The 12,500-nt window shown below is 50.2% G+C and overlaps 1 protein-coding gene across 1 annotated transcript in view; it reads right to left on the bottom strand.

The window, feature by feature from the left end:
• The window catches only part of pmfbp1 (polyamine modulated factor 1 binding protein 1), a gene marked incomplete at both ends in the record, with an annotated part of 149,388 nt that overhangs the window by 68,445 nt on the left and 68,443 nt on the right, over positions 1-12,500 (bottom strand). The window contains 3 exons of the mRNA XM_083690860.1: positions 1-82; positions 2,420-2,503; positions 3,844-3,918. The exon at positions 1-82 is cut by the window's left edge and continues 65 nt beyond it. Of these exons, the coding sequence (XP_083546986.1) occupies positions 1-82; positions 2,420-2,503; positions 3,844-3,918 (241 nt within the window). The remainder of the gene's footprint in view (positions 83-2,419; positions 2,504-3,843; positions 3,919-12,500) is intronic.

Raw genomic sequence — 12,500 nt, forward strand, 5'->3', positions numbered from 1 at the left:
GGCTGTGTCCTCTCTGAAGCTCCAGCTGGCTGTCCTGTAGCTCTGTCTGCAGCTGAGAGATCCTCTGCTCCTGGACGTCCAGCTATTGAACCACAAAAGAAGGCAGGGCGGCAGAGGAGGAGAAAATCAATCCAGTACAAAGAGCCTATCCTCTCCTCTTCTCTCTGCTATGCCTGCCTGCCTGCCTGCCTGTCTGCCTGCCTGCCTGTCTGCCTGCCTGCCTGCCTGCCTGCCTGTCTGCCTGCCTGTCTGTCTGTCTGTCCGTCTGTGGCTGGGGCTAGGACACACCATGGTTCTACCCCGAGAGCAGAACCAAGCCACCAGCTGCCCCAGTACAGACACCCAGCACCTGGACACCCAATACCAGCCCTGAGATCCTCCTTAAACCGCCCACCTCTGCTGAGGAAGAAAGTGCTTGAATGAATGAATAAATAAGCACAAAAAAACCTACCCAATGAAACACACCTAGCCTATTGAAATCTGCGCAATGTGTGTATTGTTTGGACCGAAACCGTATTGATGACCGGACAGCATCCAGATGATATTCTAAACAGGTCCAATGGGTCAATAATGGGTCAATAAAGACCAGAATATTCATCGCAGAACACATCTGAATGTCCGATCTTTACCAATCAAAGACGTGATCGCATTTAAAAAGGCATTATCTCATGGAGACAAAGGTGCGCTTCAATCTAAATGTCAACAAAAGCAACTTCTGTGATTATAAATATAATATGTTCAACAATATGAAACATAATGTGTACAAACATAATACCAAAAATGAAATTCAGGAGAAAAATAAGACATTTTGTGAATTTAAACTACGAAAAAATATCAGGAGAAAGGAGTTGTTAAATGAATAATTTAAAACCCCTTCTTGAATTCTTAATGACAAAATAGTTTGTAAAAATGGTTTCTACCATAGTAACCATACACTACTTTTCCCATAAGCATTCAACCAAAGAAGCTAACAGCCCACTAAAGCACCATGCTAACAACAACAAACAATCCACCAATTAACACAACACTGTCACCCTCTAAATCATATGAGAGAGAGAGAGAGAGAGGGAGGAGAGAGGGAGGAGAAAAGGGAGGGAGAGCAGGAGAGAGAGAGGAAGGGAGAGAGAGAGAGAGAGAGAGAGAGGAGAAAAGACAGACCCCAGGTACTGGTCCAGTCGGACAGAGCCTGAAGTCCTGTGGGTCTGGAGCTGGTGGGTCGCCACGCCGACGCCGACGCCGACGCCGACACCGACACCGACACCGCAGGAGCAAAGCCAAACAGACAAGATGGAGGCCAGACAAGTCCCAGGACGCACCGTTAATCTACCATCCTGCATACGGGCCGACACATAATCCACATATCCACCAAAACCGGGAACCAAGCGGACGTTTTCCTTCTCTTCCCTCTTTGATGAAAAGCATTCCGTCTCCTCCTTGTTCAATCTCCCTCTTAAAGCGGCTAACGAAGAGACAGCTCGTCAATCCTGAATTAGAGAACCAGATGAAATAGGAATGTGTTCCTGGGAATCCCCCCCCCAAAAAAACCCTGACTCGTCCCCTTAGCTCCTTCTTTCTGTGTGCGATCCACACCGATAACCCTGGTATTGCTTTCTTTCCCTCACAATCACTCCCTCTCTCTCCTATTCTCCCCTCCTAAACTGATCAATACTTCATTTAAATCATGACATTAGCACACTACAACGGGAAAAAAAACAAAAAAACTACAGACCAGGAATAGAAATCGCTTGGTATGTTAAGCGGTATGGATAAGGGATGTTTAATGTGTCGGGGGGGGGGGGGGGTTTAAAGATTTTTTTGACAAAACGTAAAAACAAAGGCAGAAATGTATGCAAGTGCACGGGGGGTGGGTGGGGTGGGGGGGTGGGCGGGGGGTGCTGGGCGGGGGTGCTGTTTTGATTTGAGCTCCCAAACCTCACACACGCTGATCAATAGCACATTTAAATCCTGACTGAGGAGCCCCCATCACAATATCTCCTCTCATCAGAGGCAAGGCAAACACGCAATCCCAATTATCATCTCAAATGACCAACGCAGAGGACACACACCACTTCCACGCCGCTGATGGAGACATATTTCATATTTATTCAGCACAATCTTTTTTTTTTTTTTTTTTTTTTCACATTCGAACCTCGAGTGCATAATTGCGTAATATATATGCGCTCTCACGCATTTATCTATTCACGTAATTCACAATGAGACCAATCAATATCGCCCTCTCCACAGACCCGCTCTGGTCTTCCACACCCCTTGCGTGGGATCATAGAAAAAAGCGCTATTCACGAATCCAAAACAAGCCTCCGTTAATTTCCTGCCCGCCGCCCGCCCGTACGACGAGTGGGAAGCTGGCGAGAGGGCGGCCGGCTAATCTTCGCGCTTGTCATTAATCCCACATATTTACCTCGGAACTCTGGGAGTCGCGGGCCTGGTGGGAGAGCAGCACGTCTCGCCGGAGCTTCTGGATGGTCGCGTCCCGATGTGACAACTGGGGGGTGGCGGTGGCGGTGGTCGGCCGGCCAGGTTGGCGGGGTTCCCGATCCCGAAATGTAGGAGAGGGGGGGGGGGGGGGGGGGACAGGAGGAGAGAGGAGGAGAGAGGAGAGAGGGGCAGAGAGTGAACCTAACAGTAGGTGTGAGGTTGGTGGAAGGGGGAGACAAAGCCGATCACTCTGGGAACATGCACTTACATATAGCCTCGGCGCCAATGTCAACCAATGAGCAATTAGGCAGACAAGACTAAAGTTATTGATCGGGTGCTCTCTTTTTTCCCAGGGCTAACTAGCCTGCCTGAGGTTGTGTGATGGCTACTGCCGGCTGCAGACCGGGAGGGGATGGAGGGAGGGAGGGAGGGAGGGAGGGAGGGGAGCATGGGAGGGGAGGGGGGGGGACAGGCTCTCCCCAGGCCTTAAGCTCTGAGTTGGGGGGTATGGTCATTACCATTTAGCCTGCTATTGATCTGCCTGCTAAATATGCCTGGGCACCGACAGCAGACACACACGCAACCACACACACCTCCTACCACGCCGCACACACAGTCGTATGAGTCATCATATCCGTCCATACACGAGGGTCTTATTTCCAATCACGGGTCATTGGACAGCATTAATGCAAAGCGAGGGACTGGATTATTGGATTGTATTTTGGTCATATTTAGCTCATACACATTCAAAATGGCCTCTGAAGCGAACCAATAGAGGCATTGTAGGGATTAGCGAGAGGAAAGGGTGGTGGTGGTGGTTACTATAGAGGAGGTGACAGTAGAGGAGGGTGGTGGTGGTGGTGGAGGTTACTATAGAGGAGGTGACAGTAGAGGAGGGTGGTGGTGGTGGTGGTGGTTACTATAGAGGAGGTGACAGTAGAGGAGGGTGGTGGTGGTGGTGGTGGTGGTAGTGGAGGTGGTGGTGGAGGTTACTATAGAGGAAGTAGAGGAGGGTGGTGGTGGTGGTGGTTACTATAGAGGAGGGTGGTGGTGGTGGTGGTTACTATGAGGTGGTGGTGGTTACTAAGAGGAGGGGGGGTGGTGGTGGTGGTGGAGGTTACTATAGAGGAGGTGACAGTAGAGGAGGGTGGTGGTGGTGGTGGTGTTACTATAGAGGAGGTGACAGTGGAGGAGGTGACAGTGGAGGAGGTGACAGTAGAGGAGGTGACAGTAGAGGAGGTGACAGTGGAGGAGGGTGGTGGTGGTGGTGGAGGTTACTATAGAGGAGGTGACAGTAGAGGAGGGTGGTGGTGGTGGTGGTGTTACTATAGAGGAGGTGACAGTGGAGGAGGTGACAGTGGAGGAGGTGACAGTAGAGGAGGTGACAGTGGAGGAGGGTGACTCTACCTCAGTCTTCAGCAGGTCCCGGCCCCTCTGTGCCTCAGGATGGGGAGGTGGAGGACTGGCCTGGTCACTGGTCCACTGGAAGACCATGAACAACACGTGGTTAGGAATGATGATGACAACAGTCATCCAACTACTCTGACATCAAGACCCTGGTCAGGAAAAGACATGACAGGGGGACAGGCCAAAAACAGACGGCCATCCAGCCGTCCAGTCAGCCAGCCAGGGAGACTGGGCAGACAGACACAGTGGCTTGGATATCCAGTCAAAGGGAGGAGACCGTGGAGAAAGAATAACAAGGACACCACAGTGGCTCAAAAAAACCAGCCTCTCCAGAGCGTGAGGAATGGAGGGACATGTCTTTTAGGAGCATTCCTTGGTCGTGAAGACAGAAAGGGAAGGAGTTCATGACTGCCGGCAGGATCGTGACCGGGACACCCGACACGCTCTTCATGCTGGCGGGGGTCTCGCTCCGCGTTAGCTGTCTGTGGAGCCCAGTTAGCTAACGCTCAGAGCCTTTAACCCTGTTCACAATGCCACCCCCCACCCCCCCCCCCCCCCCCCCCCAGCCCTCCACCCCGACAGTCCTCCAGCCCCACTAGCCCCCCCAGCCCCAGCCCCCCCTGCCCCCCCCCCCCTTCACTTCTACATCAATTTTATCCTCACCTCCATCCACCAAGGACATTCTTACAGCACACAATCATGGGGCATTGTCGGGAGAGAATCAGTCCATTAGGTGGGGGAAAGCGCATTAGGATTCCTGCTATTTGTGCGGAATGTAGGTAATCTGCTGTCCTTGGTCATTTCTACATAAAAGGCTTCATACGCGCCTGATGAGATGGTGCAGGGACTGTTTGGTATGAGCAGCACGGCGTTCCACACCGTAGATGCATCGATATGTGGAAATAAGGAAATGAATGAACATCCAATCATAAAAGAACGAAGGAAAGTGTGTCTGTGTCTGTTTGTTGTTGTTTTTTTTTTCCTTCCTTTGACTTCGTTTTTTTTTTTTTATATATATTTTTTTTAATGCAGTCCATCCTTTGGTGTGCTTGAAAATCAATTCTGATATTTCCAAAGCAAGAGATGCGGTAATGAAAGGACAGATAAAAAGCCTCTCTCTGAGGTGATTGCTCATTCCTTGCAGGCTCAAACGGCTCGGCGTCAGAAGGACACCTTTAATATTCAGACTTTTCACGTCACTCTAGGCTAAATCCCTAGCAACCACCATAGCAACACACTCTGACTTGGACGTGAAATGCATGGCAAGTTCCCTCCTGCCACCAGCCAGAGAGAGAGAGAGAGAGAGAGAAAAGAAAAGAGAGAGGGAGAGAAGAAAGAGCAGGATGGATATGCCTCAAAGAGCAGAATTAAAGCGTACTGCAGGTGAGAACACACACCAGACGAATGGTCATATCAATAATCATACAGTACATGAATGTGTGTGTGACTCACGTACTACAGTGCATGGGACAGAGAACAGGCTGATCCACACACACGGTCTAGACAACAGAGCAGTAATACATGCACACAGGCGGATAAAGGATGAGATTCGTGCCAAAGGACATACAGTTAGAACAGTTTTTCAGGCTTTCCTGCTGTCTGAAGGGACAGTAGCTTATCTCTCTCATCTGGGCACATATGGAAGAGAGGGAGTGTGTGTGTGTGTGTGTGTGTGTGTGTGTGTGTGTGTGTGTGTGTGTGTGTGTGTGTGTAGGCATGCTAGTGTGTGTACAATATGTGTGTGTGTGTGTGTGTGTGTGTGTGTGTGTGTTAGCGTGTGTACAATATGTGTGTGTGTGTGTGTGTGTGTGTGTGTGTGTGTGTGTTAGCGTGTGTACAATATGTGTGTGTATGTGTGTGTGTGTGTGTGTGTGTGTGTGTGTGTGTGTGTGTGTGTTAGTCAGCAGGGTCAGGGGCTCGGGGATGGGGAGGGGGTGTGGGGCATAGCAGGTGGGGCGCCCCCCCCCCCCTCCCCCTCCCCCTCCCCCTCCTCCATCCATAGAGATTTCCTGTAGCACGGTAATGACCTCTAAGTGAGCCTCTTCCATCGGAAATTTCAGGTTCCCCCGCATCTGGTTTCCTAGTCTCCGGGATTCTTGCTCTCAGAAGCTGATGAGTTCAGTCAAACTTCATTAAGTTTATAGCTGCAGCTCGGCGGTCCCTGGTGGCACACTGCACAGAACAAGCCCCTCGCATGGCAGAGAGTGATGGGGCTGTGCTAGGAGAGGCTCTTTACTGCCTCAGCTCACAGGTGGAGGGGAGAGCTCTCTCTCCCCTCCCTCTCTGTCTCTATCTATCTCAGTCCTCCTTCTCTCTCATCTGTCTCACCCCTTTCTCTCCTCCTGCCGGTGTCTACCCACTCCCCGCTCCCCTTCTCAATCTCTCTCTGTCTCTATCTATCTTTCTCATCGCCCTCTCTCTCTCTCTCTCTCTCTTCTACTCTCAGGGGGGTGGCCAGGGTGAGGAGGAGTGCACAGTCCTGCTCATCATTCTCCACTTGGCCAGTAATACATTCAGGAGGAGAGTTCCATTTATGAATGCATTCATGGGAATGTGAGCTGGGCTCTGTGTCTCCAGCAGCTGTCATGTCCAGGGAGGAGGAGGAGGAGATGTTGAGCTGGAGAGGCAGAGAGACTCTGACCCCCCCCCCCCCCCCCCCCTCAGGAGCACAGACCACCGCTAACCACTGACCAACAGCACTGACCACTGACCACTGACCAACAGCCTCTCTTGACACCGGACACACAGAGAGAAGATAGTTCTAGTGTCTACTCAACAAAATCATGGGCCGGTTGCCCAGACCTAGCGTAGATGAAAGGTCCAGTATGTCGGTTTGAGATTTAAAATGTCCGGTTCTAAATGTCCATGATAAATCACCGTTTTGGTCCCAATAAAGCGCTTTCTGAAATCTGGTGTTGTGGTCGAGCGCTGGCCTTGAGGTACTTCTTTTAGGTTTTGTTTGTTTACATGTATACGTACACCCAATTTCTGCTATTAGAAAACGTACCATTATGTCGGTTTTGCAGTCAGAGATGGCAGTAAAGCGCAAATGTACATGCTTCACCTTCAGCCTAATTCTGGACTAAAACGCTTCCTCAAAGGAGAGGAATTACAGAAAGTGTGATTAGTCCTAGTTTTCGATCACGTCTTTCAATTTTATGTGCAGTTTTCTACCGGAACTAAATTCGCCCTACCCTAGATTAAAAAGCATCCTCAATGGATAATCCATTGAAAGTGGAATTTAGCCAAGGAAATGGTTCAATCGGTGTCTGGGAAACCGGACCTATATTACATGTAGTACCTAAACACGCTGTATGCACAGTCTACTAATCCAAGACATCAACCCAGAGCGGAGACTCGCTGGGGAAGAATAGTACTATAGGAAGAAGATGTTGGTGTTTTCAGTCGGCAAACGGAAAAAGTGTGAGGTGTCCCTTTAAAGCGCTGAGGAAAGGTAAACCCCGGCCCATCCAGTGAGTATTTATTGCGAGTCGGGGCAGACACACACTCGCTTAGGTGCTCTGAGTAGCTATTAAACAAGTGTGGGCCTGACCTCTGGTTTTAAGCGTCCGTGTGTCTGACAGCCAAGGTTGCAGAGGCCGCCATAAATGGATTTCTTAAAGTTTCATTCAAGGAAAATAAAAAGGGCCAGGGCTGGTCTGTGCAGGGTAATTCAGAGGCAGGGCTGCGTGTGAGTGGGGAACAGTGTTTCTATCACACACTAGGCTGGGCTGGGCTGCCTGAGTGCCTCCCAGCTCTGTGAAGGAATATAGCTGCTGGAGGTGCAGGGAACCACATAGGAAACAAGCTTTATCCAAACAGACGAGGAATGGGTTTTAGTAAAAAAAAATAAAAAAAAATAAAAAGTGTCTTTACTTTCCTGGATTGTGAGCTGGAGTGAAATGAGAATGATCCTGCACATGTCCGTGTATACCCACCCCTATTAAAAACACAACATCCCTCAGACCCTCACAAATGTCTGCAGCAGCTGCTCACTGAAGCTGCCTGCCTGCCTGCCAGCCTGTTCAATTCATTTCTCTGCTGCAGTGCAGACAAACACAATGTGGCCATAACTGCTGTGAGCCCCACAGATAAAAAGCGCTGTAAATTTAAATAAATATCTGAAAACAATCTTAGCCGCACCCTCTGGCCTTTGAAGTGACAGGAGGCTTTATGTATGGGGAGGGGGGCCGGAGGGGGGCAGGGGGGCCGGCTCAAAAGCGGGCCCTGAATCAGCTAGATTGCATGCAATGTTAAGTGCAATTAATGAACCCCACAAAGGGGGATTATGCTGACAGGATTATTTCCAACAACAATGCAGCACCCCCTGCCAATTACACACCAGCAGGACCCTCAGCTCTCCTCTCCTCTTCTGCTGGACCGACCACATATTGTCATTATGCAGACACACGCACAAACACAAACACACACACACATAACACACACACACACACACACACACACACACACACACACACACACACACACACACACTTCCACATCCAAATCCAAGGCCAGAATAGCACCCTTTGAGAGACTAAGTGAACAGAACTACTGTATACATGGACCAAGAGCCCACTCTCCCAAGGTCTTTTTCAAAATGCAATGTTTTTATGAAAGTGCTTCACTACCTCAGCCCCCTAGTCTACAGCTGGATAATCTTCACCGCCTCTAGAACACTTTCCCTCATCTCTTCTTCCTCCTCTAAACCCACCTTGACGGACCTCTAACCCATCTCTGCTGTCTGTCGTTGATCTCTACCGTCCAGGACACGAACTAACCCGTCTCTACTACCATCTCTAGTGCTTCTAGTGCAATGTGGTGTGTTTCTAGTCCATCTCTCCCATCTCTAACCCACCCCCGGCGTCTAACTCCTGTCTAGTGCAATGTGGTGTGTTTCTAGTCCATCTCTCCCATCTCTGACCCATCCCCGGCGTCTAACTCCTGTCTAGTGCGTCTCTAGTGCCTCCTGCCCATTTCTGGGGTCTCTCCAGTCTGTGACTAGCTCATCCAAAGCCCTCTGTCATTAAGACTCCTGTGCTTGTAACTCAATCAGCCCCCTGAACTTTCTAAAAGGCCGGAAATGTTCCTCTCAGCATCGCCGTTTGGTCTTAAGCCGCGACAAGGATCTCAAACCGTCTGCAGTCGAATCAGAGCTGTCTGGCATTTCTCTGGGCAGTGCTAAATCAAATTAGCCAAAGCAATGTTAATTCCGAGCAGCATTTCATTAAAAAAGGAAAAGATAATCAGCGCCAAAGACTCCATGTCCTTCTGACTAATCTAATAACGCTCCGTTTGTTTGCTTTAATCACGTTTAACGATTAAGAGGCAGAGACATGCCTAAGTCATGTAGACAGAGGGATCTCATAATCTGCCTGTCATGGCCGCCTCTTGATTTCCTGCCATTCGTCACAGCGCGGACGGCATTTCAACCTTCAGCAGAGAGGAGCCCCAGCCTTGTGAGATGGAGGAGCCCCAGCCAACCCCAGGGATAGGGGGTGGGGGGGGGGGGGGGGGGGCTGTGTCTAGGTATCACTTTACCTCAAAGAGCCGCATTGCTGAGCCGGAGTCACTAGGAGACACGGATGTTATCTCTGTCAAGTCTCTGTGACCTGGATACTTAGAGAACCATCTGAGAGTCGGGGTCTGGATTGTGAGGATGTGCCGGGAGCCATATTGCTTACTTTGTTGTGTCTGCGTGTTTGTCGATTTTTTGGGGGGGGGGGTTAGTTTATGAAAGCAGGTTCTGCTGCATGACTTTATGAGACCTATGTATTTGTGCGGGACTTTTTAAAAGGAGGGAGAAAGATCGCTGAATAAGGGGACGGCCCGGCGATGAAAACACTTATTTCCCAATCACTCTATTATATATTTGAAGAAACTCATCAGATTTTCTTTCCTGCTTTCGAAAAAAAAAAAAAAAAATGAAATAACTCATTCCTTATCAGCGGGTGCGATCACTTGAATGGAATCAATCAATCGCGTTCCGCTCGGCTTTGCTCTTCTTTGCTCCTCGTTTCCAAATCCAATCTCTTCCGTGTCATCTCAGCGCACATTTATAAGGGCCCAGCCTCTTGATTATCTCCCCCCCTCCCTCCCTTCCTCCCTCCCCCCCCTCCCTCCCTCCCTCTGCCGCCGCGCACTCCAATGTATTAAATTAAATGAGGTGTCTGTCCAGGTCACCCCCCCCCCCCCCCCCCCAACACACACACACACACACACACACACACACACACACACACACACACACTCTCAGTGCTGGTAATCAGGGGATAGGGACCCTCCCAGGCTGCTTTGTGCTGGCCAAGCCTGCATACATTAGCATTAATCAGGGCCTGCAGAGTCTGCAGCACAGGCGACGTCCCTCTAAAACACACAGAGAGAGACAGAGAGAAAGAGAGGAGCAGAGCACAGCCTCGCCTTGCTTCCCCTCCCCTCCCCTCCCTCCCCCTCACCCGCTCACCCCACTCACAAACAAAAGGTTACACCTCTTCTTCCTTCGGCCTTCTCTCTCTCTCTCTCTCTCTCTGCCTGTCCATCCCTCTCTCCCTCTCTCTCTCCCTCTCTTTCTCTCTCCCTCTGCCCCAGCCCTTGCCCCAGTATTTCCACTGTCTTATCTCTCACAGACAGGCGAGACAAATGCTTTAAAGAGTGAAACAGCGGCGGCTCGGGCTCGGCAGCAGATAAATCATAGATGATCTTGTGTGAGCACTGTTAACATAATCCCACCATTCAACATCACAAATACTGCAGGGCGCTAACTCCTATGTTCCTCATCAAATATTGACGCATACATAATTATACAAGCATATGTGTGCAGATGGTGATGGTGTTTGTTGCCTATACGTTTGTGTGGGGAAAGCAGAGATAGATAGAGAGAGAGAGTCTGTGTGTGCATGATTGAACATGTGAATGTGTCCATGATATGTGGGCAAGACAATCCAAAGACTATCTTCTTGACATTATGGTTTGTATCTGTCCGATTCAGAACGTGTGTGCGTGTGTGTGTGTGCGTGCGTGCGTGTGTGTATGAAAGACTGTCAGCGTAAGATGCTGATGTAAAGCATAATGTTGCCGTCCCCCGTCCCCCCCCCGTCGCCCCTCTCCCCTGTGATCACCGGGGATAGCTAAGGCAATTACTGGAAAAATCATCGCATCACTTCATTCTTGTGCTCCCTAACTTTAATTGCTTAATGCATCCTTTACTGCCGCACTGCCCCCCCCAAGCCCCCCCCCACCGCCACCCTCCCCTCCCTCCCCCCCCACCGCCACCCTCCCCTCCCTCCCCCCCCTCCCCCTCCACCCCCCCCCCCCCTTCCTTTTTCATCTCCTCCTCTGGCAGTTCATTTACTGCTGAGTCGTCCTGGTAATTAAAGCTGAACTTAGACATAAACCTACAGATCAAATCCGCCTCTCCGCACGTGACGGTATTCCTATGCAGCCGAAAATAGCATTCCCTATACAGTACGGATACAAGGCTAGAGGTGGAAGAAAAACTGAAAGGATAATCTAATGTGGGAAGCCACAAGCAGCGCGCTGGTTTATTTGTTTGTACAGTATGTACAATAGCGGGTGCGTGTTGTGTGAGTACATTAGGGTGTGTGTGTGTGTGTGTGTACTCGTATGTGCGAGCGTTTGATATGCCCACGTTTCCTTTCAAATGTGCCAAAAAAAGAGGGAATCGGCTCGTTGCGAGATGAAAAATGAGCCACATTGATCCAAATCAGCCAATTCCCCCCCCCCCACACACACACCCTCCCTTAAAACCCACAGTTCCCCTGTGAGCGTCCCAAAATACACCTCGAGAGGAAAACAAATACCACAGAAGTACAGACAGACAGTAGTGGAAAGCCAAATAGGAACAGTGCATAAACCAAGAGATATTGAGGTTGTCGCCTTTTTACGAACAGGTCCTTCCAGACCCGCGGTGGCGAAAATCCTACATTGCATTTGAAGGTGAGGATCCTCGGCACAAAGAGAACCGTGGCGTCGTGAAGGGGCGGCTGTTGGAACAGAAGGGGGGCCGCGCTGCGTACAATACCCAGTCCCGCACGCGAACAACACACAACAGTCGGTAACACAAAGAGATACTCAAGGTTGTAACTATACAGTGTTGTAACGACACATTCTAACAGACAGAACCCCCCCCCCCCCCGGCGCATGTGCAAAAGCACACACACACACACACAAGCGCACACACGCACACACACACACACACACAGCCATTATTCAGCCCTGCTCCTCCTCTTGACAGCAGCTCCAGGAGAGGCTATTATTAAGCAGCAGCCCAGCAGCCCGGCTCCAGCAGCAGAGCACAATAAAAATTCCTTTTCTTTAATTAACTTTTACGGCCGGCGAAGAGGACACGCTGACACCTGTCTTATGCAGTGCCGCAGCTTATTTCTTTCCCCCTCATCTCACTGTGCGTGCGTGTGTGTGTGTGCGTGTGTGTGTATGTGTGGACAAGGACAGAGGAAGAGCCCCTGACATTAGTCATTCAGGCCTCTGCTTCCTGTGTCCGCTGTTAGAAGCATCTGAGACCGACCGTATTCCTTTAGAAATTAAAAAGCAATCTAGAAGAGCATAGAAATCCATAAAATCACGTCTGAAACATGTGATTCTCTGCTCAGCGGCTCCGCCACCCACGTCCCCCGCAC

Source organism: Argentina silus (assembly GCF_951799395.1).
Source record: "Argentina silus genome assembly, chromosome: 19".
NCBI classification, from domain to species: domain Eukaryota; kingdom Metazoa; phylum Chordata; class Actinopteri; order Argentiniformes; family Argentinidae; genus Argentina; species Argentina silus.